At 45.6% G+C, this 26,718-nt stretch overlaps 2 protein-coding genes across 2 annotated transcripts in view; both read left to right on the top strand.

Annotated features, from left to right (window-relative positions):
• The window catches only part of LOC109621337 (NADPH oxidase 5), a 411,936-nt gene that overhangs the window by 222,932 nt on the left and 162,286 nt on the right, over positions 1-26,718 (top strand). The window contains exon 2 of the mRNA XM_029870947.2: positions 18,125-18,219. Within this exon, the coding sequence (XP_029726807.1) occupies positions 18,125-18,219 (95 nt within the window). The remainder of the gene's footprint in view (positions 1-18,124; positions 18,220-26,718) is intronic.
• LOC115265507 (RNA polymerase-associated protein Rtf1-like) lies at positions 1,992-3,977 on the top strand. Its single transcript, XM_029870948.2, has one exon. It carries the CDS (start codon positions 2,292-2,294, stop codon positions 3,975-3,977), a length of 1,686 nt encoding a protein of 561 aa, XP_029726808.1. The 5' UTR covers positions 1,992-2,291.

Below are 26,718 nucleotides of genomic sequence, written 5' to 3' on the forward strand. Positions count from 1 at the left end.
CATCCTAGAGGAATCCCTGGAGGACTTCCTAGAGGAATCCCTGGAGAACTTCCTAGAGGAATCCCTGGAGGATTTCCAAAAGGAATCTCTGATGAGTTCTGATCCTGTGTGCTAGTGGATAAGAATTGAGGAATCAATAAATGTGCTTCTCAATTGAGTTTTCAAATATCATCGTTGCACTCCAAAGATCGGTGCTGGTTTTCGTCACGTTTAAAGAAACTTCCTATTATTCAGATTTCTTGCTTACCATCCACTTATATTAACCATTGTAGATGATTGATAAGAGACAATCCGTTATCACCCGTATAATTGGATCGTATCCCATCAGAGGACTTATCGCTCATGCTCGACAGAAATGTCGTCCGAAGCTAATCACGAATCGCAATTATCTCCATGTACCTCCGCTGCCATCTACTCCGATGGTATAGATGTAGAAAGCGCCTGCGCCAACCCCTCTGATCTGGTTTTCGCACTTAGACTAGGGCTTGTAATCGTCTGATGAGCCCATTAGCTATGCATTAAAACTACGGTACAAAGTGGCCCACCAAAGTGGAACACGGTTGAGTTCATCGATCATCTGTCCCCCCGGCCTCGGTATCCTCCCTTGTGGGGCCAACATGCTCACGTGACATGTCCGTCGCTCTAACTATCGCGCCCGTTGTCGATAACGAGGCTGCGGCTGTGGGCTTGGTTAATGGCATCGAACGTCATCAATAATGCTCCGCGCGACGGTCGATCCGTGTTCCGCGTGGTCGGTCAGGTGAGAAGATCGCATGTTAGTTGTCCTCACAAGCGTGACAACCCCAACCGTCGTCGACGACAACGACGCGACGACGTGGCACAAGAAGGCGTTTCTCTAATAGTTTCATGTTTAGAAATAGGCTTATCGTGTCGTCCAAAAGTGACGGTGTTCGCGCCCGCCGCGGTTAACTTTCGGACACTTGATTAAAAACTCGAACTTACTGAACGAAACACCGTTTATTACGCGAACACTAAACAGTACTTTATTACGGTGAAGAAAACAAGAGGAGATGTTTCCTCCGCGGCGGTTTATTCTAAACTGATTTACAAACAGCTGATTTGTTTATCTGCTACCTACTCTACTCATCGCTTATGTATTACGCAGCCGGCGACACGATCGCCAGCTGCAGGTATATAAGGTTTTTAGATTCGGCTCGATTCAGAGAGAGTGAGAGTTTGGACACGGTTGGCTACCTAGGGATGCACAAGCAAACTAGGCGTCGATATAATAATTGTCCCGCTCTAACATATACCGGCCGCCTTGGAATCATTAATTCCAATCCTCTCTGTCTAACCTTCACACGAATTATTGCTATTGTTAGATGCGATAATTTTGATTTTGTTTTGCTCGCAAATTTTACTAAACTGATTTGACTGCCTGTGCTCTTATATACTCTATGGCTTATATACTGTCGACCTCGTTGACCTACTTGTTGCGGGAGCTTGTACTACTGACCTACATTAGTGTTATTGCATTCAGCCGGAATTCACTACAGTTTCTCAAAAAAAAAAAAGTTGCTGATTTCGCTGATGTGGAGCACGGATTGGACCTTGTCATAGACGACGACGTTGGAAGGATTCTTCAGAACTGAAGCGATTCAGAGGACTGTCACCAGGTATGTAGGAGTGCCGAATGCCCTTTTCGCCGATCGGACCGGGTTGTCTGCTTCTAGCCGCAGGTCAAGTCGCTGAAAGAGATGAGAAGGTGCTTTTTTACCTTATTAATCAAAATTTGAAGCGACTTGCCTGGAACGGAGGCCAACTTGGCCTCCGTGTGCGCCGGGTGGCACAGATGGATCCCTTCCGCATCGGGGTGATCGGTCCTGCTGGACAAGCTGATCAACAAAGTTTCTTTCAGCTTCTGTTTCTACGGATGGACGTCTGGCGAATTGTGGGCGATGACCGTGGAAAATGATGACTGATTCATGTGGTGTTATGAATGTTCCATGACGGTGGACATGGAAGTTGTCATTCTCGCTTCAGCCAGGAAGGGTCGCGAACGATTTTTTGGTGCAAATTTTCTTCGATTTTCTCCGTTGGAAAGGTGGAAATTTAGTGCCCAAAAGCACACCGGAAGTGAACTGCATTCGCTCGCAGTGAATGTGACGGTAGTTGCCGGTTAGCTGGTCGTAAATTTGCCTGTTGGATTTTTGCTGCTGGCGCGTTGAGTCAAGCGCCTTGCACACAGAAGTTTCGCGGCGTAAGGGGTTTTTCGATCTCTGGAAGCGAAGAACACTCGACGAGGCGGCGACGGGGAATATCAATCCAAGATGGTGAAGAGGAAAACTCAACCAATAATCGATTCGGAAAGCAGCAGCGATTCCGGGTCCGGTTCGGATCTTGATTCGGAGCTGCTGTCGTTGGCCAAGAAAAAGAAAACCGCCAGGCTGGCATCGAACTCTCCGGGAGGGAAGTCTTCCGATTCCGACTCGGAGGATGACTCGGAACCAGAGGCAGCGGTGCAGCGCAAAAAACGAGGGGCGAAGCCCGCTTCCTCTTCGGAATCCGAAGATGAGGATGAGGCCGAGGAGGAGGAGGAAGAAGAAGAGGATGAGCCGGAAGAGGAGGTCAAACCAGCGGCCAAAAGTGGCGTAAAGCGTAAACAACCAGAAGAGGAGCAGGAAGAGCAAAAAGGTGAATCGGAGCCGGAGGAAGGCCAGGTTTCGTCGGAAGAGGAGTCTGGTTCCGGTTCCGGTGATGACAGTGATGACGAAAGTGGCAGCAGCAGTAGCAGCGATTCCGAATTCAATGACGGGTATGATGACGAGATGATGGGAGACGAGGAAGATCGGGCCAGATTGAATGCCTTGTCGGAGAAAGAACGTGAAACGGAGATTTTCAAACGTATCGAACGGCGCGATGTCATGAAGACCCGCTGGGAGATTGAACGTAAATTGAAGCTGGCCAAGAAGGCAGAACGCGCCAAGGACAAGGAATCACAGCCTCCGAAGAAGAAAAAGAAGAAGGACAAAATGAAGAAACTGGCCCAGCAGAAGGAGCAAGAGGAGAAGAAAAAGATAGCTAAGGCTCCGTCTCCTGAACCGAAGGCGCCGTCTCCACCTCCGCCAGTGCAGCAGGAAGAACCTTCCGAGGGAGAGGCCAGTGACAGTTCTCATCATTCTTCGCCGGAGAAATCCAAAGATGCCGAATCAGCTTCCGGTGCTTCGGATTATTTCGATCCGAAAGAACGTTCCAAGGAGCGAAAGAAGAATGTCGAAGCCAACCGGACCGACGACAAACGAAGCAATGCCATGGCCATGTTGAAAGCAAAACGAGAAGGCAAAGCCAAGCGTGAGGAGGAAGAAGCGAAAAAGGAAGCTCAACGCAAGGCTGAAACCGAGGACAAGGACGATCTGGAAGATGTCCCTGGTGGCAAATCTAAGAAGCTCAAAGCATCGGACATCTACTCGGATGACTCCGGAAGCGATAGTGAAGACGAGAAAAAGTCCGACCGTCGATCGCGGTCTGGTTCCAGCAGCGGAAGCGGTAGCGATAGCCGATCCTCTTCCGACGAAGAAACGTGGGACAAAGAAAAGGACTCCAAGGAGAAGAAACCTTCGTCGAGTTCGTCCAGCTCTAGCAAAAAACCTGCCGCCATTAGCAATAAGGAGGAACTCAACAAACTACGAATCTCGCGACACAAGATAGAACGCTTCATTGCCCTTCCGATGTTTGACCAGATCGTGCTGAACTGTTTCGTTCGGATCAACATCGGAAACAACAACGGAAGGCCGGTCTATCGGGTGGCGGAGATCGTCGGAGTCGTGGAGACGGCCAAAATCTATCAATTCGGCAAGTGCCGCACCAACAAAGGGTTCCGGCTGAAGCATGGCAGTCAGGAGCGGGTTTTCCGCCTGGAATTTATCTCGAATCAGGACTTTACGGACAGCGAGTATCAGAAGTGGTTGACCGTTTGCGAGGCCACCGGAATGGCGCTGCTCAGCATCAATATATGATTTCGAACCCGAGACCACAGACATCAAACGCTAGCTACACTACACCCAGCAACTCTCAACGACCGAGCACTCAGTCACCAGCCACCAACACTGCCACATCCACCACCCAAACACACATTGCACTCCCAGTTACTCCCATACACAACATTCTGCTCTCCACCGCCCTTGTCAAAGTTCAAGATCGTCACGGCAATACCATGCTAGCACGAGCCCTGCTGGATTCGTGCTCCCAGCACTGCCTGATGACGAAAGAGTTCTCCAGCAGAATGCATTTCCACGCGTCGCCATCACTTCTATCCGTTCAAGGAATCGGTTCGTCGATCAGCACGTCGACGAAAATCGTCAGCGCTGTAGTTCGGCCAAGGTTGGAGGGCATGTCAGCATTCTCGCAAGAGATGCATTTCAATGTTCTCCCGCAGCTGACTGTTTCGCTACCGACAGCCAGTTGTAGCATCACCGGATGGCACCTTCCCGAAGCAGCCTTCCTCGCCGATCCGCGTTTCCACGAGCCAGGACCGGTAGACATCATAATCGGAGCAGAGTATTACATGGACCTGCTTCGGAACGAGCGACAAAAAGCGACTGAAGATGGACCTACACTACAGAACACCGAGTTTGGCTGGATCGTCTCCGGCAAGATACCCGATCGCCCTGTCGGTGGATCGCCATCCTTGACTTTCGTCTGCTCCTCGAACGATCTTCAAGAACACCTCACGAAGTTCTGGGACCGAGAAACCTGTCGAAGTCACAGTATGCAGTCACTGGAAGAGTCAGCTTGCGAGGCGTATTTCAACCGGACAATCTCCGAAACGGGGGAGGTGTGTGTGAGGTTGCTGACGGCGAAATCACGAGTTGCTCCACTCGACAACCTGAAAAGGGGGAACAGGCGTCAATCGACCCCACGGTTCAAGCTATCGTCTGCTTTGCTGTTGGCCCACCTCTTCGAAAAGGTCGTGAGCAGCCTTAGCAAACGTGCAAGGTGCTTCTTCTGGACGGACTCAACCATCGTCAAGTGTTGGCTATCGTCGTCGCCGTCAAGATGGAAGCAGTTCATCGCAAGGGTTTCGGAGATTCAGCACATCACGAAGGACGGCGTCTGGAACCACGTTGCTGGACTGCGGAATCCGGCGGATATCATTTCTCGCGGAATGGCTCCTATACAGTTGCAGTATAGATCGCTCTGGTTCAGTGGACCGCATTGGCTGAGGTCGGACGAATGCAACTGGCTATCAACCCCACCGATCAGTGAAGACGAATTCGATCCGGTAGATCTCGAGGTCAGGGACGTCTCTGCAGTACTTCCAGTCATCGAACCAAGCGATGTCTTCAGCCTCCGATAATCGTTAAACAACCTCCAGCGCCACGCTGCATGGATTTTACGTTTCCGCATCAAGTCCCAATCAGAGTTGGCAAACCTGACGACCAGCAGAAGAGTTAGAGAATCGTCGAAGATCCTAGCTCTGAATTCGCAACTCGAAGAAGGAGTACTATGCGTTGGTGAACAGTTTCGTCCCGCGTCAATCAAGAACCGCCGCTCAACCCTCCAAAAGGTTCAACGGCACGTCCAGCAGTTGTGGAAAAACTGGTCCAAGCTGTACCTGTCGGACCTCCACAACCGTACGAAGTGGACTGTACATCGGAACAACGTGGCAGTAGGAACCATGGTAGTCCTGAAGGATGAAGAACGACCGCCTCTGAAGTGGCAGCTCGGCCGGGTGACAGACGTTCACGCTGGCGAAGACGGGAATGTGCGGGTCGTAACAGTCAAGACTAAAGACGGCAGCTACCGCAGAGCAGTATCGAAAATCTGCGTTCTGCCCATCCGTGACTATTTTGCATTGTCGAATGGGGAGAACTAGGTCTCCTCCACCGGCGGAGGTCGAATCCATCGGCCTCCGCACACCAGTTAAGTAGTTTGTACATTGTAATTTTCCAAAAAGTAACCCGCTCATTTTTCCCAGTCACGATCGCCCTTGGCTCCGGTAATCCGGAGCAGTCTCCAACCGACCAATCGAGCCCATCTAGCGTACCTCCTGTCAGTCGAGTCAGACCCTCATTACAATCAGCACCAAATTTGACTCTTCGAGGTAACCTGCAACCGCTTCTGGAAGAGGACAGGAGTGCGCATCCTGCCCTTGGCGTGTTACAAGTAGTCGTCATCTAGCTTGGCCAGTGAGATCGACGTTCACAGTACGTAGCTTCGTCAAACTAGTAGCAGCCCGTAGGTAATACCAAGAAAGTCATCGTAGCGTGAACAGAGAGAGGGATTCCGATGCCAGCCGGCGTCCGCGGAGGCCATGATGGCCTCCGTTCCAGGCAAGTTCTTTTTTAGTTTGATTATAAAGGTAAAAAAGCACCCTCTCATCTGTTTCAGCGATTATGCAACATCACCATCGAAATACGTCAACCGAGCAGCCGAAATTCCGATGGCAACCCGCCATCCCAGCACGACATTTCGTCGACGCAGTTCCAGTCAGCATTTCCGACGGCAGTCCCGTCCCAGCACGACAATCCGTCGTCGCAGATCCGCAGTCACTAGTTCCGACGGCAGTCCCGTCCAAGCGCGATGAATCCCGTCGTCTCAGATTCTCAATCAGTTCCGACGGCAGTCCCGTCCAAGCGCGACGAATCCCGTCGCCGCAGATCACCAATCATCAGTTCCGACGGCGCACTGCCGTCCCAGCTCGACAATCCGTCGTAGCAGTTTGCAGTCCACACATCCAGTCAAGTTCCTTCCGATACCGTAGCACCAACCCAGATCCAACGTTTCGTCTATCCAGTACGAGAGTGAGAGGGACATCGGTACCGTCTGGTACCCGCGGAGGCCCGCTGGCCTCCGTTCCAGGGAAGTCTTTTCGTAATGTGATTAAAAAGATGAAAAAGCACCCTCTCATCTCTTTCAGCGCTGTATTCATCCATCTCCACAAACAACAATATCAAGTTCCGATGGCATCGATCCTGCCATCCCAGCGCGACAATCCGTCGGCGCAGCTACAACAGTCATCCGTGCCAACCAAAGGCAGTTTCAACAATCCAATCGCAGTACGACAATCCGTCGTCGCAGTTCGATATTCATCCGTGTCGACGTCATCCTGTCGTCCAGGGCGATATTCATTGATCCAGTCGCTAGGTTCCGCCACACCACATGAATCAGTCATCATTTTCCACGGTCATCGCCCACAATTCGCCAGACGTCCATCCGTAGAAACAGAAGCTGAAAGAAACTTTGTTGATCAGCTTGTCCAGCAGGACCGATCACCCCGATGCGGAAGGGATCCATCTGTGCCACCCGGCGCACACGGAGGCCAAGTTGGCCTCCGTTCCAGGCAAGTCGCTTCAAATTTTGATTAATAAGGTAAAAAAGCACCTTCTCATCTCTTTCAGCGACTTGACCTGCGGCTAGAAGCAGACAACCCGGTCCGATCGGCGAAAAGGGCATTCGGCACTCCTACATACCTGGTGACAGTCCTCTGAATCGCTTCAGTTCTGAAGAATCCTTCCAACGTCGTCGTCTATGACAAGGTCCAATCCGTGCTCCACATCAGCGAAATCAGCAACTTTTTTTTTTTTTGAGAAACTGTAGTGAATTCCGGCTGAATGCAATAACACTAATGTAGGTCAGTAGTACAAGCTCCCGCAACAAGTAGGTCAACGAGGTCGACAGTATATAAGCCATAGAGTATATAAGAGCACAGGCAGTCAAATCAGTTTAGTAAAATTTGCGAGCAAAACAAAATCAAAATTATCGCATCTAACAATAGCAATAATTCGTGTGAAGGTTAGACAGAGAGGATTGGAATTAATGATTCCAAGGCGGCCGGTATATGTTAGAGCGGGACAATTATTATATCGACGCCTAGTTTGCTTGTGCATCCCTAGGTAGCCAACCGTGTCCAAACTCTCACTCTCTCTGAATCGAGCCGAATCTAAAAACCTTATATACCTGCAGCTGGCGATCGTGTCGCCGGCTGCGTAATACATAAGCGATGAGTAGAGTAGGTAGCAGATAAACAAATCAGCTGTTTGTAAATCAGTTAGAATAAACCGCCGCGGAGGAAACATCTCCTCTTGTTTTCTTCACCGTAATAAAGTACTGTTTAGTGTTCGCGTAATAAACGGTGTTTCGTTCAGTAAGTTCGAGTTTTTAATCAAGTGTCCGAAAGTTAACCGCGGCGGGCGCGAACATTTGATGGTGAATGACTGTGGTCCTGTGCTCTAGTGACGCCGACCGGAGTTTCCTGTTGTGGCTCAACTTGATCCGACTACGCCCAGTGCTGGATCGGAAATCCGGGGTACTAGCAGGCACTTACGAATCTTGGATGATGGACGGGAGATTCTTGCTAATCGCTAGCTCGGCCTGACTGCTCGGAGTGGCAGGCCAGAATTCCTTTTTCCAGCGTCTACTGCGCTTCAACGCTGGAGTCCGACGAAATGGCGCTACGGCCCGATGGGTTGACGCTTTGTCTCTGGTAGCGTGCTCACTGTTGGGTTGACGACGATCTTCACAGAGTCCAGCGGTTTGCTTCTTCCGACGTCCGGTAATCCTCTCCAGATGCCATCCTGGTCACGGCACCAATGTTTCGGCCAGGATGTCTTGCCCCACGTTGTGTACTTTTAATTGCCCCGGGCGGCGGAGAAGAAATACTAACTCAACTACGGATTTGACTATAATTTATTCCCACCACTGAGAGGCAGTGCTCCTGCTCAGTGGTGATATGACGAAACACACTATAAGTACAGATTGTGCAGTCGTCTTTTATAGGCGACTGCTAGTACGGATGGAACATACAAACGTTACAGAGATAGGTACAAAATACAAAGAATGAATAGCAGCTGTGCGCTGCTCTGCTGTATGCATGGAGCCCGACGCAATATCAGGCTGCCGCGGTGACAATGAGTTGGCTGTTGAATGGGCTGCTTCTGCACACTGCGTTGTGCGGTAGAAGAGCCTACGATGACGCCGGCCGACGACGTTGGAGCGAGATCCAACAGACGGGTTTCCTATAAATAACACGAACAACGACTTCCACAACGCCAACAACGCTTCAGATCAACTCGTGACCGATCGGATTCGTTTACGGCCAGCGCTAATCATCCTCCTGTTAGTGAAGGTCTGTTCAGCTGAGGCCTGATTTGTGAGCGTTCACCCTTCGAACGGAACGCGCTCTCTATAGCAGGTTGACTCTCCCCTATGCGCCTATCGTTAAGGTCGCCACAAAGTCACCTTTTTCTAGGCGTTTAATTCGGATTCGAACAATACCGGCACTGACTTGGTTTGCACTTCCAATGAGTTGTCGTTGCCAGCGTCGTTGATCGTTGATCGGTTGGTGGGCAAACCCCTCGAAGGCACGAGAGTGCGATGAAACGCACCAGAATTCACAATTTCGGGGTGGAGCTAAATGCCCGCTATGACATCAATAAAAAAAAATACCCTCACACTAATTGACCAACGCGTGGAGAATGTGTTGTGTACATATTACCACAGTTCTAGTTTTAAGCACCCTGGAATTTTATCACATTGCATTGATGATTGACCGAACACCACGGATACCTACAATATTCCCAATTACCGACCGACGTCCGTTCAGGTGAGAAGAAAAATGGTGAACGTCGAGCTGATGTGACCAACGACATCTACCACGAGAACCTGGCTCACATAGGTGTCTGAAACAAAGGGAGCACGAAAGCGTGATCACCCCTTAGATATTCAACACTGATCTGATATGTGATCCTTTTTATATATTATTTTCTTCTTTTTTGTTCTTTCCTCTTCTTTCGGAGCGACGGCGGCGACGTTAATAAACCATTGAGGAACTTGTTTTTGTTACGTCACAGCTCCTGAATTCATACGAATCAATGTTTTTTTTTTCATTTGAGAGAGCGAGCAAAGGCGCTTGAACCTAGGCACAACGGCCAGGATACATACCAAATACTTATCTGTGTTCCATCCCAGGATTCCAAGGACTATGGGTTGACGTTAATCTTCTTAGTGACGTCACCCCCACCGATTTTACGTGTACATAGTTGACTTTCTATATAAAACTAAGCGGTTGGTACGAGATGTCCCGTCTTAATGGTTTTATTGTAGAATCAGTAAAGCTACACAGTAAGTAGACCTGGCCGCTTTAATGTTTGTAATGCATTTTGGATGTATTGCATGCATTATTAATGACAAGAAAAATGGTAGATGTGGTCGATTCTCTCATTTTCCAGGATTCTCCCAATGAATGGCTGTGTATGTGTAGAATAGACTGATCTGAAATGTGATCCTATTCTAAGGTACTAGAGTTCTTATTAAATTGCCAAGTGAGTATTTAAAAGTGTGATTCGGAATGTTTGGCTACCATTAGGAAAATATATCTTATATTTGAAATTTTAACCACACATTTTATGTGGATAAACACATTTGTTTGTAGATTTACAATTGAACTTTGGATATTTTTCTGATAGTTTGAAATTATTCTAAGAAGAAATTTACTTACTTACCTTATCGATCAGGCTAAGGCCGGGGTGGCCTCTGCTGTACATAGTAGCCGCCTCCATTCCTCTCGGTCCATGGCTGTTTGTCTCCAATTCCGCACTCTGCGTAGGGTCCGCAGATCGTCCTCCACTTGGTCAACCCACCTAGCTCGCCGCGCACCACGTCTTCTTGTACCGGTCGGATGATTCTCGAGAACCATTTTAGTCGGGTTGCTATCCGACATCCTGATGACGTGACCCGTCCACCGTAGCCTCCCGGTTTTCGCGGTGTGGACGATGGTTGGTTCTCTTAACATCTGATGCAGCTCGTGGTTCATTCGCTTTCTCCAAGTCCCGTCTTACATCTGCACTCCGCCGTAGATGGTACGCAACACCTTCCGTTCAAAAACTCCAAGGGCGCATTGATCCTCTGCACGTAGGGTCCATGTTTCGTGCCCATAGAGGACGACCGGTCTAATCAACGTTTTGTGGATGGTTAACTTCGTGTTACGGCGAACTTTATTCGATCGTAGAGTTCTGCGGAGTCCAAAGTAGGCACGATTTCCTGCCACAATGCGCCTCTGCATTTCTCTGCTGGTATCGTTGTCGGCGGTCACCAGTGAGCCCAAGTACACGAATTCTTCAACCGCCTCGATTTCATCACCGTCGATATAAATTCGGGTGGTGAGCACGGAGATTCCTCCCTGGGGCCCTTTGCCATCATGTACAATGTCTTCGACACATTAACGCAATGTTGAACAGCAAGCACGAAAGACCATCACCTTGCCGTAACCCTCTGCGAGATTCGAAGGAACTCAAGAGTGTCCCTGATACTCGAACTACGCACATCACTCGATCAATCGTCGCCTTGATCAATCGTATCAGTTTATCCGGGAATCCGTATTCATGCATAATCTGCCATAGCTTCTCGATCGATTGTATCATACGCCGATTTGAAATCGATGAACAAGTGATGTGTGGGCACGTTGCATTTGCGGTATTTCTGCAACACCTGGCGAATGGCGAACATCTGGTCCGTTGTAGCGCGTTCACCTATGAATTGCTGATATTGTTCCACGAACTCTCTTGCAATCGGTGATAGACGGCGGCATGCAATTTGAGAGAGTATCTTGTAGGCAGCGCTCAGTAGTGTGATCGCGCGATAATTCCCGCAATCCAACTTATCGCCCTTTTTGTAGATGGGACACACGATACCTTCCATCCACTCCTCCGATAAAACTTCATCCTTCCAGATCTTGGTAATGATCCAGTGTAGTGCTCTCTCCAGTGCTTCTTCACCGTATTTTAGTAACTCGCTTGGTAGTTGATCTGTTCCAGCGGCTTTATTGTTTTTCAACCGGCTAACCTCCTCTCCAATCTATTGGAGGTTGGGGGCCGGAAGTCTTTCGTCCTGCGCACGTACTCCTATATCTGTTACCGCGCCACCTTCGGTGCTTGCAACGTCGCCATTGAGGTGCTCATCGTAATGCTGTCGCCACATCTCGACCACCTCACGCTCGCTCGTGAGAATATTCCCGTGATTATCTCGGCACATGTCGGCTTGTGGCACAAAGCCTCTGCGCGAGTGGTTCAGCTTCTCGTAGAACTTTCGTGTGTCCTTAGCATGGTACAGCTCTTCCATCGCTTCGCGATCTCGTTCTTCCTGCTGGCGCTTCTTCATTCGGAAGACTGAATTCTACCTGTTCCACGCCTGTCTGTAACGTGCCTCATTCGCTCTCGTACGGTGTTGCAGCATTCTCGCCCATGCTGCATTCTTCTCGTTTTTCAACTGTTCATATTCGCCGTAGTACCAGTTGTTTCTGTGATTCGGAGTTGCGATTCCCAGTGCTGTAGCCGAGGTACTACCCATGGCGGATCGGATGTCCCTCCAGCCATCTTCAAGTGTAGCTGCGCCAAGCTGCTTTTCCGTTGGTAGGGCCACTGCTAACTGCTACGCGTATTCTTGATCCACTTCTACGTTACGCAGCTGTTCGATGTTGAGCCGCGGCGTTCGACTTCGACGCGTGGTGATAACTAGAGAAAGCTTTGAGCGCATGCATACAGCGACTAAGAAGTGATCCGAATCTATATTCGCAGTGTGCGGACATTGGTTATATCCGAGAAGCATTTACCGTCGATTAGAACTAGGTCGATTTGGTTTTCTGTTTTATGGTCGGGTGATCTCTAGGTGGCATTGTGGATATCTTTGCGGGGGAAGAAGGTGCCTCTGACTACCATACCACGGGAGGCTGCAAAGTTTACGCATCGCTGGCCGTTATCATTTGATATGGCGTGCAGGCTGTTTCGCCCGATTACCGGTCTGTACATTTCCTCCCTTCCGTTCCGTTCATGTCGCCGACAACGGTTTTCACGTCACGCGGCAAGCAACCATCGTATGTTTGATCTAACTGCGCGTAGAACGCTTCTTTCTCGTCATCAGGTCTCCCTTCGTGTGGGCAGTGGACGTTGATGATGCTGTAGTTGAAGAAACGGCCCTTAACTCTCAACATGCACATCCTTGCGTTGATCGGCTGCCACCCGAGCACACGTTGTCGCATCTTGCCCAACACTATAAATCCTGTTCCCAGTTCATTGGTGGTGCCACAGCTTTGATAGAAGGTAGCCGCTCGATGCCCGCTTTTCCACACTTTCTGTCCAGTCCAACAAAGTTCCTGCAACGCCACGATGTCGAAGTTGCGGGGATATAGTTTGTCGTAAATTATCCTGACACATCCTGCGAAACCTAGTGACTTGCAATTCCATGTTCCAAGTTTCCAATCGTAGTCCTTATTTCGTCGCCTGGGTCTTTGCCGATTCGCAATGAGGATTTTTACGGGTGACTTATTGAGCCTACGTCAACACTCCTGTCTCGCCGGAGGGCCATCGTGCCAGTTCTGTTCAACGTCCCAACCAACACTGGGACGACCACGCTGATGGGGCTACCACCTTGGATCTAGCTGGGCGTGGTGCAGCGTTTCTTACCCAGCTGCTGAATGCCAGAACAGACGCTATTTGAGCCACACCTCCTGGTTCTAAAAATTGTCCAAGGTTTGGAGTCCCGGAGAGCCATTTAGCATTTAGCTTTTTGGAATAGATTTGTCCAATTTCTCTGGAAATGTTTCTGCAATTTATCTATAAAGTCGTTCGGCATTTTTTATTCTTTATTCTTTTGTACATTTCGTCAGTAGCCCCATTAGAAACTGCTTTGGAACGTCTTAAATAAATTCTTTTGAAATAACTACGGCAATCTTTCAAGAAATTCGCAAATACTTTTCAAATTTCCTTCGTCAATTGTTTTGGAAGTCGTCAATTCCATAATTTCCAATATAGTCGGCGAAAAAAATTCCAATTCAATGGCTGAAAGATAATACAGAGAGCTTGCCGAAGCGTGTCCTGAAGAATATGCTTAAGAAATTTATTAACCCTAGTAGGATCGTAGGTTAAAGAATTTCGAAATTAATGGCCCAAGAAATTTCCAGAGAAGTTTACCGGGATACAAAGCGATAGTCGAGGAAAATCATGTATAAATTACCGAAGGAATGCTTGATAAATATGCCGAAGCAGCTTCCAATGCAATTCCTGGAGGAATCACCGAGGGAACTTCTGGAATAATCCCAGAAAGAATGTCTTGCATAAACCCACCAATAATTCTTTAAGAAATTTCTGGAGAAGTTCATAGAATTCTGGAAGGTATCATAGTAGGAATTTCTAGAGAAATCCAAGTAGGATTTTGCTGCAGGAATCACTACAGGAGTTATTGGAGAAACCCTATCAGGAATACCAGAGAAATCCTAAGAGAAATTCCTGGAGGTATACCTACAATTATCGGTAAAAGTATTCTGGAGGACTCCACTGATAGAGTTCCTGATGGGATCGCAGAAGATTGCCAGGATGAATTCCAGCATAAATGCTAGAAGAAAACTCTACAGCAATCCCTAGTAAAATTCCAGAAGATGCCACCGTTAGAATTTCTGAAGGAATTCTAGTAGAAATCGCTGGAAACCCCACAGCAACAGTTGTTCAAATTTCCAAATGAAGGCCAATAGGAGCTCCTAGAGGAATTAAATGAGGAATTTCTCGAGGAATCCCTGGATAAAATCTCCGGAGGAATTGCTGGAAAAATCACCGGATCCTAATGGAAATTTCTGAAGGAATCCCAATTGAAGGAAAAAAGATGGATAGAATCGTAAGCAAGCGACGGGAACAATAATATGAAAGTTTAATTAAACATAGGTACATTTGAAGAACACAACTTCAACGATGACCTTCTTGCTCAACGCCCTGATCTCAATTGAAGTTCGCATACCTTCTTAAGGTAATATATGACCAAGCCAGCTTTCAAGTCAATTTTCAAGAGCACTAATTTGAAAGCCGAACAATTGATCGATCACAAGCGGGCAACCAATCGATTAACTTTTCAGCACAATCTGACATTCGGTTGTTCAGATTTGTGCTCTTACAATTTGAGCCGTGGCTTCGTCATACCTTCACTTTAAATATCTTTAGTTTATTTTCCCATAGAATCTTCAAATAGACAATTGTCAGATTGTTTCTTCCTGATTTTTTTTCTTTTTCTTATAACCCTTATAACCCTCCCTGACTTCGTCACCGGCAGATAAGTATTACGTAATTGGTCTCGTGAGCAGCAGGGCACGGCCGGCCGGCCAATTGGCTTGCGCGCGCCACTTGCTATATTGATCACGGTCGGTGCACTAACTGCCGAGCAGCGGGGTTGAACGCTACATGCTTTAACTCACCTGTTGGTACCACTGCACTACTACTGCCTCGACCACCACCCTCACCCCCACCAGAGGGCTCAGTCAGTCACCCGGTCGTCGGTGGAGAAGGAGGGTCCTCGATTCGTCAACTCGAGCGTTAAACGCTCTGCGCCCCGTGGTTGTTGTCGTTGTCGTTGTCGCTGGGGCAAACTTCAACGCACCTTATCGCAAATGTGGATCAACCCAGGTCCAGGCGCAAAGGCGATTACTTATTTATTTATGTGTAAAGAGATAGGCGAGTTACGAAGGAACGAACGAACTACATACTCCGTATCACGCTGCCGACGTGAAGTCTCCTTGGTTGACCACAGTCTCAGTCGCAGTCGCAGTCGGTGATTTTTATTGGCGGGTCATTAGAGCGAATGGCAACGACTCTCGAGCGCAGGTCGAAGTGCGAATGGGATGGCAGGCGATTCTAATTTATGTCCCGCGTATGTTCATTTGGCAATTTATTAAGTTTAAACTTTTACAATAAATTTTACCTCTGGCACGCGGTTGGAGGTGCCACACAACAGCCGCCGCAACCTCTCGCCATAGGGGGGCTCCTGGAGAGGGCGCTGAATAGCCGGCTGACTGCCTGACCGAAAATCGATTCCACCGTCCGTCGTTGACCGTCATTGACAATAACAATAAAATATGGTATATCGATTTTTACCCAGCGGACTTTGTTGTATGACTTCATATAAAGAAACATATCCCTCTTCTTGACGATGCTGTTCATTTTGGGAAGCTCGGAGGCAATGAGGCTCACGCGCTTGCACCCCGATATGAAGACGTGACGGTTTTTAATGGCTTTTTTGCACATTGTGTAAGAAGGCGGCTCCAAATGTTTTCGAATGTTGTGAATGAATGTGGACGCTTGGGGGTCGATTACGATCAGCGTGTGTCTCAATAAATTATTCGACTCTTTATTGATGACTGATCAATTTGAATAGGTAGTCTGGTAAAGATCTGTAAACGTTGATGATGAGGGTTGATCACTTGAAAAAGCGGTGGAATTGATTTCCCTGGAAATTCATTTAGGAAAACCTCCAGCAATTACGTTGGAAAGTCCTCCAGAAATTACCTTAGTCCTCAAATGCTCAAATTAGAAAGCCTTCCAAGGGTTCTTCGAGAAAGTCCTCCAGCGATTTTTTAGAAAGCCAAGCAGTCCAAGAATTCCTTTGAAAAGTCTTACAAGGATTCCTTTAGGTATATTGGAAGTCCTCCAGGAATTCCCCTGGGAAGTCCTCCAGGGATTCCCCTGGGAAGTCCTCCAGGGATTCCCCTGGGAAGTCCTCCAGGGATTCCCCTGGGAAGTCCTCCAGGGATTCCCCTGGGAAGTCCTCCAGGGATTCCCCTGGGAAGTCCTCCAGGAATTCCCCTGGGAAGTCCACCAGGGAATCCCCTGGGAAGTCCTCCAGGGATTCTTCTGGGAAGTCCTCCAGGGATTCCCCTGGGAAGTCCTTCTAAGAAGTTCTTTAGTTATTCTTCGAAGTCCTTCAATAATTCCTGAAGGAAGTCCTTCAGGGATTCCTATGCTTGAGCCTCTCAGAATTTGTTCAGGAATTTCACCAGAAATACTTCTAGAAAGTTTTTGGGAACTATTCTTGATAGTCTTGCATAGGTTCTCCTACGAACTCCTCTCCTCTAGGAACTTCTAGTAGAATTTCAGCACGGCACTGAAGACACCTCGAAAATGTGTGCATAAATTGAAAAATATTGTTCCAAGCGATATCGCATGTCGCTTTGACATTTACAAAAGCAACATGAGCCACAATCACCAGGATATCGGCAATAATCGAAGTGTCAATCGAACAAATCTCCAATCCTTTCCATTGAACTGACTTGCAGCTCAACATCACACCATCAGACCCGTGCCATTTAAACAGAGCAATTCCTTCGTCTCCCCCTCTACTTAGTGCATCAACGATCAGCATCCTGCTGAGTAGTGATCGAGACCAGGGACGTGTAGCTCGTGTGCGCTTTCAACCAAAAACATGCAAAATCACAGATGGTTGGTTGGTTGGTTAATTTGGAAATCTCCAACCACGTTTAAAAGATTTTCCTTGCTTGTCAACGTGTCCCGTGTCGGTCGGCGTCGTCAGCCGGTGCCCAACCGACGACGTCCGGTCAGTTAGTTCGAGAGGATTATTGTTTCAACGCGGCCTCGGCGTTTTTCGGTTGCCTAAATGGTGAAAAGTGGTCCACTTGCGATAAGGTTGCACTCGCGCACAAGTCCTCTCGCGTGTTCCATTCGACATGCCTCGTTTGGTAGGGTGGCCCAAAAGGGATCAAATCTGAAGCTTACCCTCTGAAAGAGATGTTCTGCTGGGCAATACCCACGATGTTCAGAAATTTTGAAACCAAATTTGGTGCAATAGTACCGCCTGTGTTGCATACAAGTGTCTGTAGAGGTTCTATTTCAATTACTCAAAATTCTTCAAATTCTTCAAAATCTACGCCGGTATCATTCTCCAGTATACAAAAGTTTGGACCACCCTAACCCTCCGTCGCTGCGTTAACTCAATCGATCCCCACATGCAGCAACAGGGGGCCTGATCTTATGTGCCATTGTATCGGGCGGTTGTAGTGGCAGGAACGGGACTCGGGATTTGCTCGATGAAACGCAGCCAAGCGCACTCTTCGCTGACAGCCGGCCGCCGACGACATGGAAAGTGGATGTAATTTATATAGGTAAACATTTAATTTGAATTTTAAATCAGGCGACCGGCTGACCGACGATGTTCCCTGTCGATATATCGATTGGGGACGGACGGGAAGGCGACCTTTTCCCCGCTATCATCTCGCGCTTGTTTTGATTTAGCGAAGGCTACCTAAATTGGCTATTAACGTTACACGTAAATGTGTCCCCCCGAAGGCTATGTGATTGACGTTTCATTGACCGGTGATTTTGTTTTTCGATTACAGGCCTTTCTGCAGAATCTCTTCCGGCTGTTCGACATGGACGGGGAAAATTGTCTAGTGCAGGACAAGTGGATCGAACATCTCAAGGGGCGTTTGACGTGAGTATTTTGTATAACTTAAGTACCAAATGGTTTGAAATACGACTGTAGTTGTGTAAATCTGCACAGGAACGTCATTTAATACCATAGAGATTCTGCAGAATTACGTCCCAAAATTTGTTTCAATTGTCGTACATCCGAGTCTTTTTTTTTGTACGGCTCGTCTCTAACTCAGCCAACTTTAACGTTGAACCATTCGTCATTGAAATCATTGCCATCATCAAGAATTTAAAAGCAGTTTTCTCGTTCAAAACAAAAGATATTGCGTATTTACTGCATTCCACATGAGAAATGGAATACAGTGAATATATTTTCATGGTCATTGTTTTGATTTACAGTGAAAAAACTGCTTTTCGTTTTCCGAAAGATGATGACGGATGCTTGAGCCTTAAAGCTATTGACTTGATTGATTGTACACGGATAGTGTTGATCGTGTCTTTCTACCAATTTTCATGTAAATTGGTACAAAATTAACGCAATCTATTATAGCAAAAAGACAATCCGTGCAAAAACAAGAGTCTGTAATTCAATCGGCATTACCGGATCCAAGAAAAATAACAATTACCTAGTCTAGTCTAGTCTAGTCTACACATACACAGCCATTCATTGAAAGAATCCTGGAAAATGATAGAATCGACTACTTCTATCATTTTTCTTGTCATTATCAATGCTAGCAGCACATCGGAGATGTAGTACAAGAATTGAAGCGGCCAGGCCTACTGTGCAGCGTCTTGATGTGGACATTGATGCCACAATAAAGCTATAGAACGGGGACATCTCGTACCAACCGCTCAGCATAGTAATAGTATAAATGTTAATTAAATTCGTTGGGAGTGACTTTGCTAAGAAGGTTAATGTCACTCCATCGTTGCTCTCCTTCCTGGGATGGGACATAGGAATTTGAGCCTCATGTCCAAGCTCGAAAGCCTAGCCCAGCCAACAAAAAGTCTTATATGATGTTGAATAGGATGCTAAAGTGGAGGCCATATGTGTACCTGCTTTCATTTGACTGCGTGTAAAGTGTGCGTATATCGCCTCCACTTTTGCATCCTATGCAACATCATATGCGATCGTGTGTTGACTGGGAGGCTTAAGCGCCATTACTCGCTCTCTGAAACGAGAAAAAGTATGATGACCCACTCCCCAATTATGGTACTGAATGAAATATGCCACATTATAAGAAACAGAAAAGTTATACAGCAATCACTACAGAAACGTAGAAAAAAGGTCGAGCAACACACTGTATCTGGGTACAACCAGCGAGGCGTGTCCACCACGTGTTGTCACATATTTTGGTCCATTATCAATAGCCCTATTCAACGACGGAGGTTGAACTTGCTCGAAGTTGCTGCATCTCGCTCTTACCTATTTGTCATCAAACGGGTAAGAGCGGGATGCAGCAACTTCGAGCAAGTTCAACCTACGTCATTGAACATGACTAATATGTTTCACAATTACGTTACTCAAAACAAATCAAAGCAATCAAATCAGAAAGATCTCACCGGTTGTAATGATGAATGTCCAAAAGGTGTTGCAACGACCACACGTCAATCCTGACTTCCAGTATTCCATTGGCAACACCATGGCGAGCCGGAATTCCGATTCTACTTGGACCTTTGACCTTCCATTGTTTCTTTCGCGTTGTTGCAGCTTCTTCACAAATGGTAATAACTTGCTCCTTAGCACATTCGAATCGATATTCATTAACCAATGTATCCTACTGCCAGCCGAAAATACCAACACAAAAGCGAAAAATAATTCGCGCACTGAAGGCACCAGTAAGGTCCTTGCGTCCTCAGCAGAATAAAATTGAATAGGTATTCAAATCCAGGATATTCAGAGCCTTAACCGAAATGAAATTTCGCTGTGTAAAAGTACAAAATTCACGAGAACGAAAAAAACCGTGACAGATAAATTTTGATTCACGTCCGCGCGCACTGCCTACTACGATCCGATCCCTAGAAAAATAACAATTACCTAAACATTAACTGAATGATGTCGTGGATAAGGTCCCAAAAGTTGACATCAAGATCCACATGGGCGACTTCAACGTGAAGGTTGTTTTCTTCGTGGAGGAGCTGGAGAACCGTGCTGCGGATATTTCACTTAGTGGCAGCGAAGGAGATCCATGGAGATCTATCAGTAATGTCTCGTCCCACCGGTGAGAATAATTTGAGTGAGTCCAGGGAAAGTTGTGGATCACAGAAATGGCACCTGGAAGAAGACAGCGGAGCGAAAAAAGCCAAAGGCGTGATTGAGCGAGTAAAAGCACGAGGTGCCAGAGCCGTAGCCGACCAGCGCTCAAAAAACCTTCGAATAACAAAAACGGCAAAAAATCGTACAAATCCAAAAACAAAATTATTATTTTCTACCAACGATTGCATTAAAATTCAATTAGAGCAGTAAAGTGTATAACAATTTCGCGGTACTTATTATGGCAATTTAAGAACTCGACTGCTGTTAGCTCATCGTAACTGCATTCAATCCAAAGAGGTGTGAAATCCAGTCAGGCAGCCAATCAACTAACCAACATCAGACGCACGGCTTATTAATTCAAATATAAAAGGTGTTAAATAGTAATAATTGATTTTGAAAATGAAAACAAGTCGAAGCAGCATTGACCAAGGCAGAAACTTTATAACTTATGATCGGTCATTATTTTTCTCCACATATAAAGTTGGCCAAATGAGCTGCGGTTGGTGCCTGATGCGAACCGACAACGACAGGAGCGCCCCGTTATGATGCCTCCGTCGCCGTAGCCAGCCACTTGGCTGGATTGGTATCGTAAAGATGACCGTTGAATGGACTCTCCGTAAAGTAGCACTTTTGAATTATCATAATCGTCATACATAGTTGTGGTGGGACTGGCTGCCACCGCCATATCTGCATAGTTATGCGTTCAAGCACCTTATTTTTCTCGTACGGGAAACTGGATTTCTCGCGAGTCTGCCAAAGGTGCGAAATCGACCTCTTGGTCTCTTGGTCGCACGAAGACAGAGATGAAACACTTCACCCCGCTGAGCATGAACATTGCTGATTTGCTACAAATATGGTATTCTGAATTGAACACCGAAAAGGGATGCCAGGGGCGAACGTATGCAAGAAGGTTGGAAGGTAAGGCAGGTGAATCAATTACCGATTCATCAATTCAGACTAATTTTCATCGAAATTTGGACCGCGTGGCTCACGTCACCCGATTTGGTGGTGCCTTAAGGGTGTCTCTCCTGGGGTTGGTTTGAGTGCTGGCTGCTGTGCAAATCTGAGTAGTACTAATATCGAATTCATGTGGGTTCGTGAGGATACGTGCACCATGAGGAGCCGTTTTCTTTGAAGACGAAACAGTAGTAGGTGGAAAAGGGACATTTTGGACCCGAGAAAAATCTGACAGCAATCTGAAAACTAATTTTGATGTTTTGATATTGCAAGTTATGATAACTGAGGTTGTTGTCGTTTTGGTCGTTTTAACTGTTAAAACATCAAAAATGAGAGCAGAAAAATATTCATGTAACAACAAGTTGAAAGCAGTTCCTGCTATCACTGAAAGCAAATTTACAACAGTTTTTGTTATCAGCGCGAAAAAAATGAAAAAAAAATCAGATTAATCCACCTAGTGGTGATAGTGCCTTTCTCGTCGAATATATACTCATGATCTTTCCGTCGACGCAATCAATCTTGCCTTAGAGTCAGTGATCAGCCTCAAATCTCTGTGCTTTGGTAACGGACGAGAAGGAGGAAATGCTCATAACAGCAATCTGGGAAGGTACCACCTACGAATCATGAATCATGAGAATACTTTATTTAGAAAATTAAGAATTTTATCAAGGTCATCATCGAATTGGGGCAGTTATTCCGACGTTATGTTCAACGTATGGGTAGAGCTGAAGGTATCAGTCCTTTCAGTTGACTGCTTGACCACCTTCACTGGAGGCTTATTCATACTAAGATGACAATTACTAGCCAGGATTAAACTTTTTTCACAGTTCGCTTTGACAAAGTTTTATCTGCAAACTTTATGCTATATTTTATTATCATTGGTTGCAAGATTCATGTAAAATTTGTAATGTAGTAATTTGAATTGCCAATGCTATATCACATTCAAATATCAACCACATTGCAGAGCTCGCCCTCGCATCAAAACTTTGCGCAGTAATTTTAGACGCAAATGCGCAATGCTGATGCGCTTAAATTTTAATTTTTCCATACAACGTTGACCTATCCTACTGTAAATTTACGTCTCAGGAATCTAAAATGGTGTGATTTGATGAGATCGCTTTAGTTTTTTTTTTAGGTTTTTGGTTCTCTTACATATATCTATCGCTTGCATTGATTGGGTTCACTTTCGTAATTCCGCTGAAGCACCCAACGCTGCTTCTGCAACACCACCGGTAGCCTCTTATGTAGTCTGAGTCTGTTTTGTATTGCTTACGAAATGATTCCGGAACACTACCGGTATATTTAAATGTGGTCTGAGTTATAAAAACTGTTAATCAGATTACCCGGAACTAAGAACACTACCGGTTGTAACTTCTGTGGACTGTGCCTATTTTCTTATTATCCATGCATAGGTTACTGACAAAAAAGCGTTTTGATGTACCGCAAGCATGGGTTTGATTCACTTTTATATATGTCCACCTTCACATTACCCGGAACCGGTTCCGGAATACTACCGGATCAGATATGGCCTGAGACCATTTTCCTGTTTACCATTCATCAGGTTTTAGAAATAGCGGTGATTTGATGTGTCGCATGCATGAGATTGGTTCACTTTTGTGTTTGACCACTTCCGACGGGACACCCGGAACCGGTTCCGCAACACTACCGGTTCAGATATAGTCTGCGACTATTTTCCTATTTACCGTTCATTAGGTTATAGAAAAAGCAGCGATTTGATGTGTCACATGCATGGGTTTGGTTCACTTTTATATTTGGCCACTTCTGGCGGGATACCCGGAACGGGTTCCGGAACACTACCAGATCAGATATAGTCTGAGACTATTTTCTTGTTTACCATTCATCAGGTGACAGAAAAAGCGGTGATTTGATGTGTCGCATGCATGGGTTTTGTTCACATTTGTATTTGGCCACTTCCAGCGGGACACCCGGGAACCGGATCAGGTATGCTACCGGTGAAGATATGGTCTGAGACTATTTTCCTGTCTACCGTTCCACAGGTTATACAAAAAGCTGCGATTTGATGTGTCGCATGCATGGGTTCGGTTCACTTTTATATTTATTTGGCCTCTTCCGGCGGGACACCCGGAACCGGTTCCGGAACACTACCGATTCAGATATAGTCTGCGACTATTTTCCTGCTTACTGGTCATCAGATAATCGAAAATCCCGTGGTTTGATGGGTCGCATGCATGGGTTTGTTGCAATTTCAACAACCGATCCGGAACAACTTAACTCCGGAACGGCTGGACCGATTCAAACCATTTTCGATAGGAAACAATGGGATAATATTCCGCGTCGATTGAAACCAAAATCGTTGAAATCGGATGATATTCACTATCCAAAAGTGAGGTGACATTTTTGTACACGTACACACATACAGAGATGGCATTTCACCGTAGCGATTCACTGCAGCGTCAGTTTATCGACCACACTGGGGATAGGAACATTTTTCACCACACCAAGAAGCCAGTTTCTCTTGTTTTGGGAGGTGGGTAGACCAAGCGCTAGTGTGTGCTCTTGCTCGTTCGCCTTGGATCGAGTGTGGCTCACTCTTTCGCGCACATCGCTCTCACGCGCTCTCCCGTGTTTTCACCCAGCAGTCACCGAATCACCACCATGGTGTCGCCGTGGCGAGAACTCTCCGGTGTTTCACCGCAGCGCGCACTCGGGCGCAAAATCCTCACTGGAGCGCACGCCCGGGTGATTTTTTACACTTTCACCGGAGAGTATTTTAAAGCGCTCTCGCCGCACTGTTGTGTGGCCTAGTGCTCAGAGAGCTAAGAGATTTATTTCTACCCACCAAGCTTGCGCGCATCCGAATCGCAGTGGTGGACCCACACATAAGAGACGGGCTCCTGTTGAGATGCACAGCGTGAGTGGTGTATTTTCTATTTCTCTTTTCTACACTGAGGATATGGACATCTCTGCACACATACACACACACAGACATCATCTCAACTCGTCGAGCTAAGTCAATTGGTATATAAGACTTGGCCCTCCGGGGGTTCTATCAAGACTTCATTTTTTGGAGTGAACATATAGCCTTTCGGTACACCTTGGTGTACGAGCAAGGCAAAACGTCAAATGAAGAGTTTTTTCGGGTAATATGAAAACCTTAATGTAAAAACACAGAGAACAGACATCCAAGTCCAGTTCCGAAACTGTGTATGGAATTTAACGGCAATTTGAAATCGACAACACAAGTGGCAATATCGTGGCGCTGCAATCGGTTAATTTCCCATTTAATTTAATTAACCACTTGAAATGTTTCAATTCATTACTGACTGAAGCAATATGGTGTTTGGCGGCGTTAGTGTTTTTATCGTGTATTGGTTTGCAACCTTACTCAAGTGAAGATTCAAATCCTTACACAACTTTCTCAATGAAATTTGTTCTAGCCTGGATGTCTGTTCTCTGTGGTAATAAGATGTTTGCACTAGTGGTATATCATTTGATTTATTACACAAGGTTGCCTAGAAGTGTTGAAATAACTTCAAAACTACAGGGGATGGCCAAAATGTTTGGGATAGGCATTTTTTTTCTCACAAAAAAATTCAACATGCTATAACTTTTCATAGAGTGCATCAAAAAATCTCAAATTTTGACTGTTTGTCAACCTTCGATATGTGCATCATTGGTACAAATTTGGGCTCGATTGATTAATATTTCGCAAAGTTAGAACCGTTCGGGTAAAACACTATTTTTTAGACAACTCATTTTTGAGCGGTCATATCTCGGAAACCAATGAACCGAATTGAATGAAATTTTGAACGTACACTAACAATAGGGTATGTGTGCCATCAATAATCTCACGCTCCCATATTCATCCTATTCGAAAACAAGCGATTACGGCACCGATTGATTCCGTTCTTTTTGTTTTCATGGGTGCTCACTTCTAACAAAAAATACAAAAATAAGAAACAAAACAAATAGCGCTTCAATCCTTCGTTTTTTGTAGGATGAAAATGGGAGCCACATGCTTAATAAGGGAACCAATATCCTATGTAAATGCTTCACAAACTATTAAAACATAGGTACTTTTTAAACGTTGAAAAAAGTTATCATGGATTGACACTTTTTGGATTTTTCTCGAAAAAAAATTTTTTTTTTACATCAATGTAAATAAATTTTAGAGTTGATATCCAAAGATTTTCCACTTCTGTTTTCAAATAATCTCTAATCAGATATATTAGAGCCTATTTAGATTGCAGGCAGAACACATTTCATAATTTTTGTGTGGTATTGTAAATGTGACTTATTTTCCTCTATATGAGTAGAAATTTCAACCCGCTATAACTTAATTCGCCGTTAGAAAATATTACATTTTATAACGTCGTATTAAGTATCAATATATTGTTGATAAACGTTAAAAAATTCATTCATTTCGGTTCACTGGTTTCCGAGATATGACAGTTCAAAAATTAGTTGTCTAAAAAATAGTGTTTTAACCGAACGGTTCTAACTTCGCGAAAAATTAATCAATCGAGCCCAAATTTGTACCAATGATGCACATATAATAGGTTGACAAACAGTCAAAATTTGAGATTTTTTTATGCACTCTATGAAAAGTTACAGCATGTCGAATTTTTTGTGGGAGAAATAAATTGCCTATCCCAAACATTTTGGCCATCCCCTGTATATATTTATATACTGATTAGCATAGACAGCAAAATGATATCAAAATATGAAATCGAATTTAATGAAGACAAACTGATTTCAAAATGTGATATCAATGTGCTGTTGATTACAGATCGTGTTTTTGATTTGCTATCACTTTGTCGTTAGACTTTGCTTGGGGAACACATTAAGATTTTGTTCTGCAATTTTACCTAAATAATTTTATTAAACTCGAAAAACGCTTTTAAAATTGTTCATACACTACCGATCAAAATTTTAGGGTTAGGGATTACCCCCTCAAAAACATTTTTAACCCCATATCTCCACCAATTTACGTTCAATTTCAAAACTCTAGGTCCCGTTCAAAGGATAATAAGTCAAAGAAACTTTAAACATGCCTAAATAAACTTTTCCAAAAAAAGTGTTGTTGAATCATGAAATTACTTAGCAAGAATTTTCGAAGTCATCATCGAATTATTGATGGCATATATTCCGACGTTATTTTCAACGTATAGGTAGACCTGAAAAATATCAGATCTCTCAGTCAAGACGAAATTACAAGCAAGTGTATAGTTTTTCTACACAATCTCAGATTTTGTTCACTTTCGTTATTCCGGCAAAGCCTCTAATGCTAGTTCTGCAACACTGCCGGTAGCCTGAGCCTACTTTTTTGCAAACCGTTCATCAAATTATCAAAAAATCCGTTAT

Source organism: Aedes albopictus, chromosome 2 (assembly GCF_035046485.1).
Source record: "Aedes albopictus strain Foshan chromosome 2, AalbF5, whole genome shotgun sequence".
Classification (NCBI taxonomy): domain Eukaryota; kingdom Metazoa; phylum Arthropoda; class Insecta; order Diptera; family Culicidae; genus Aedes; species Aedes albopictus.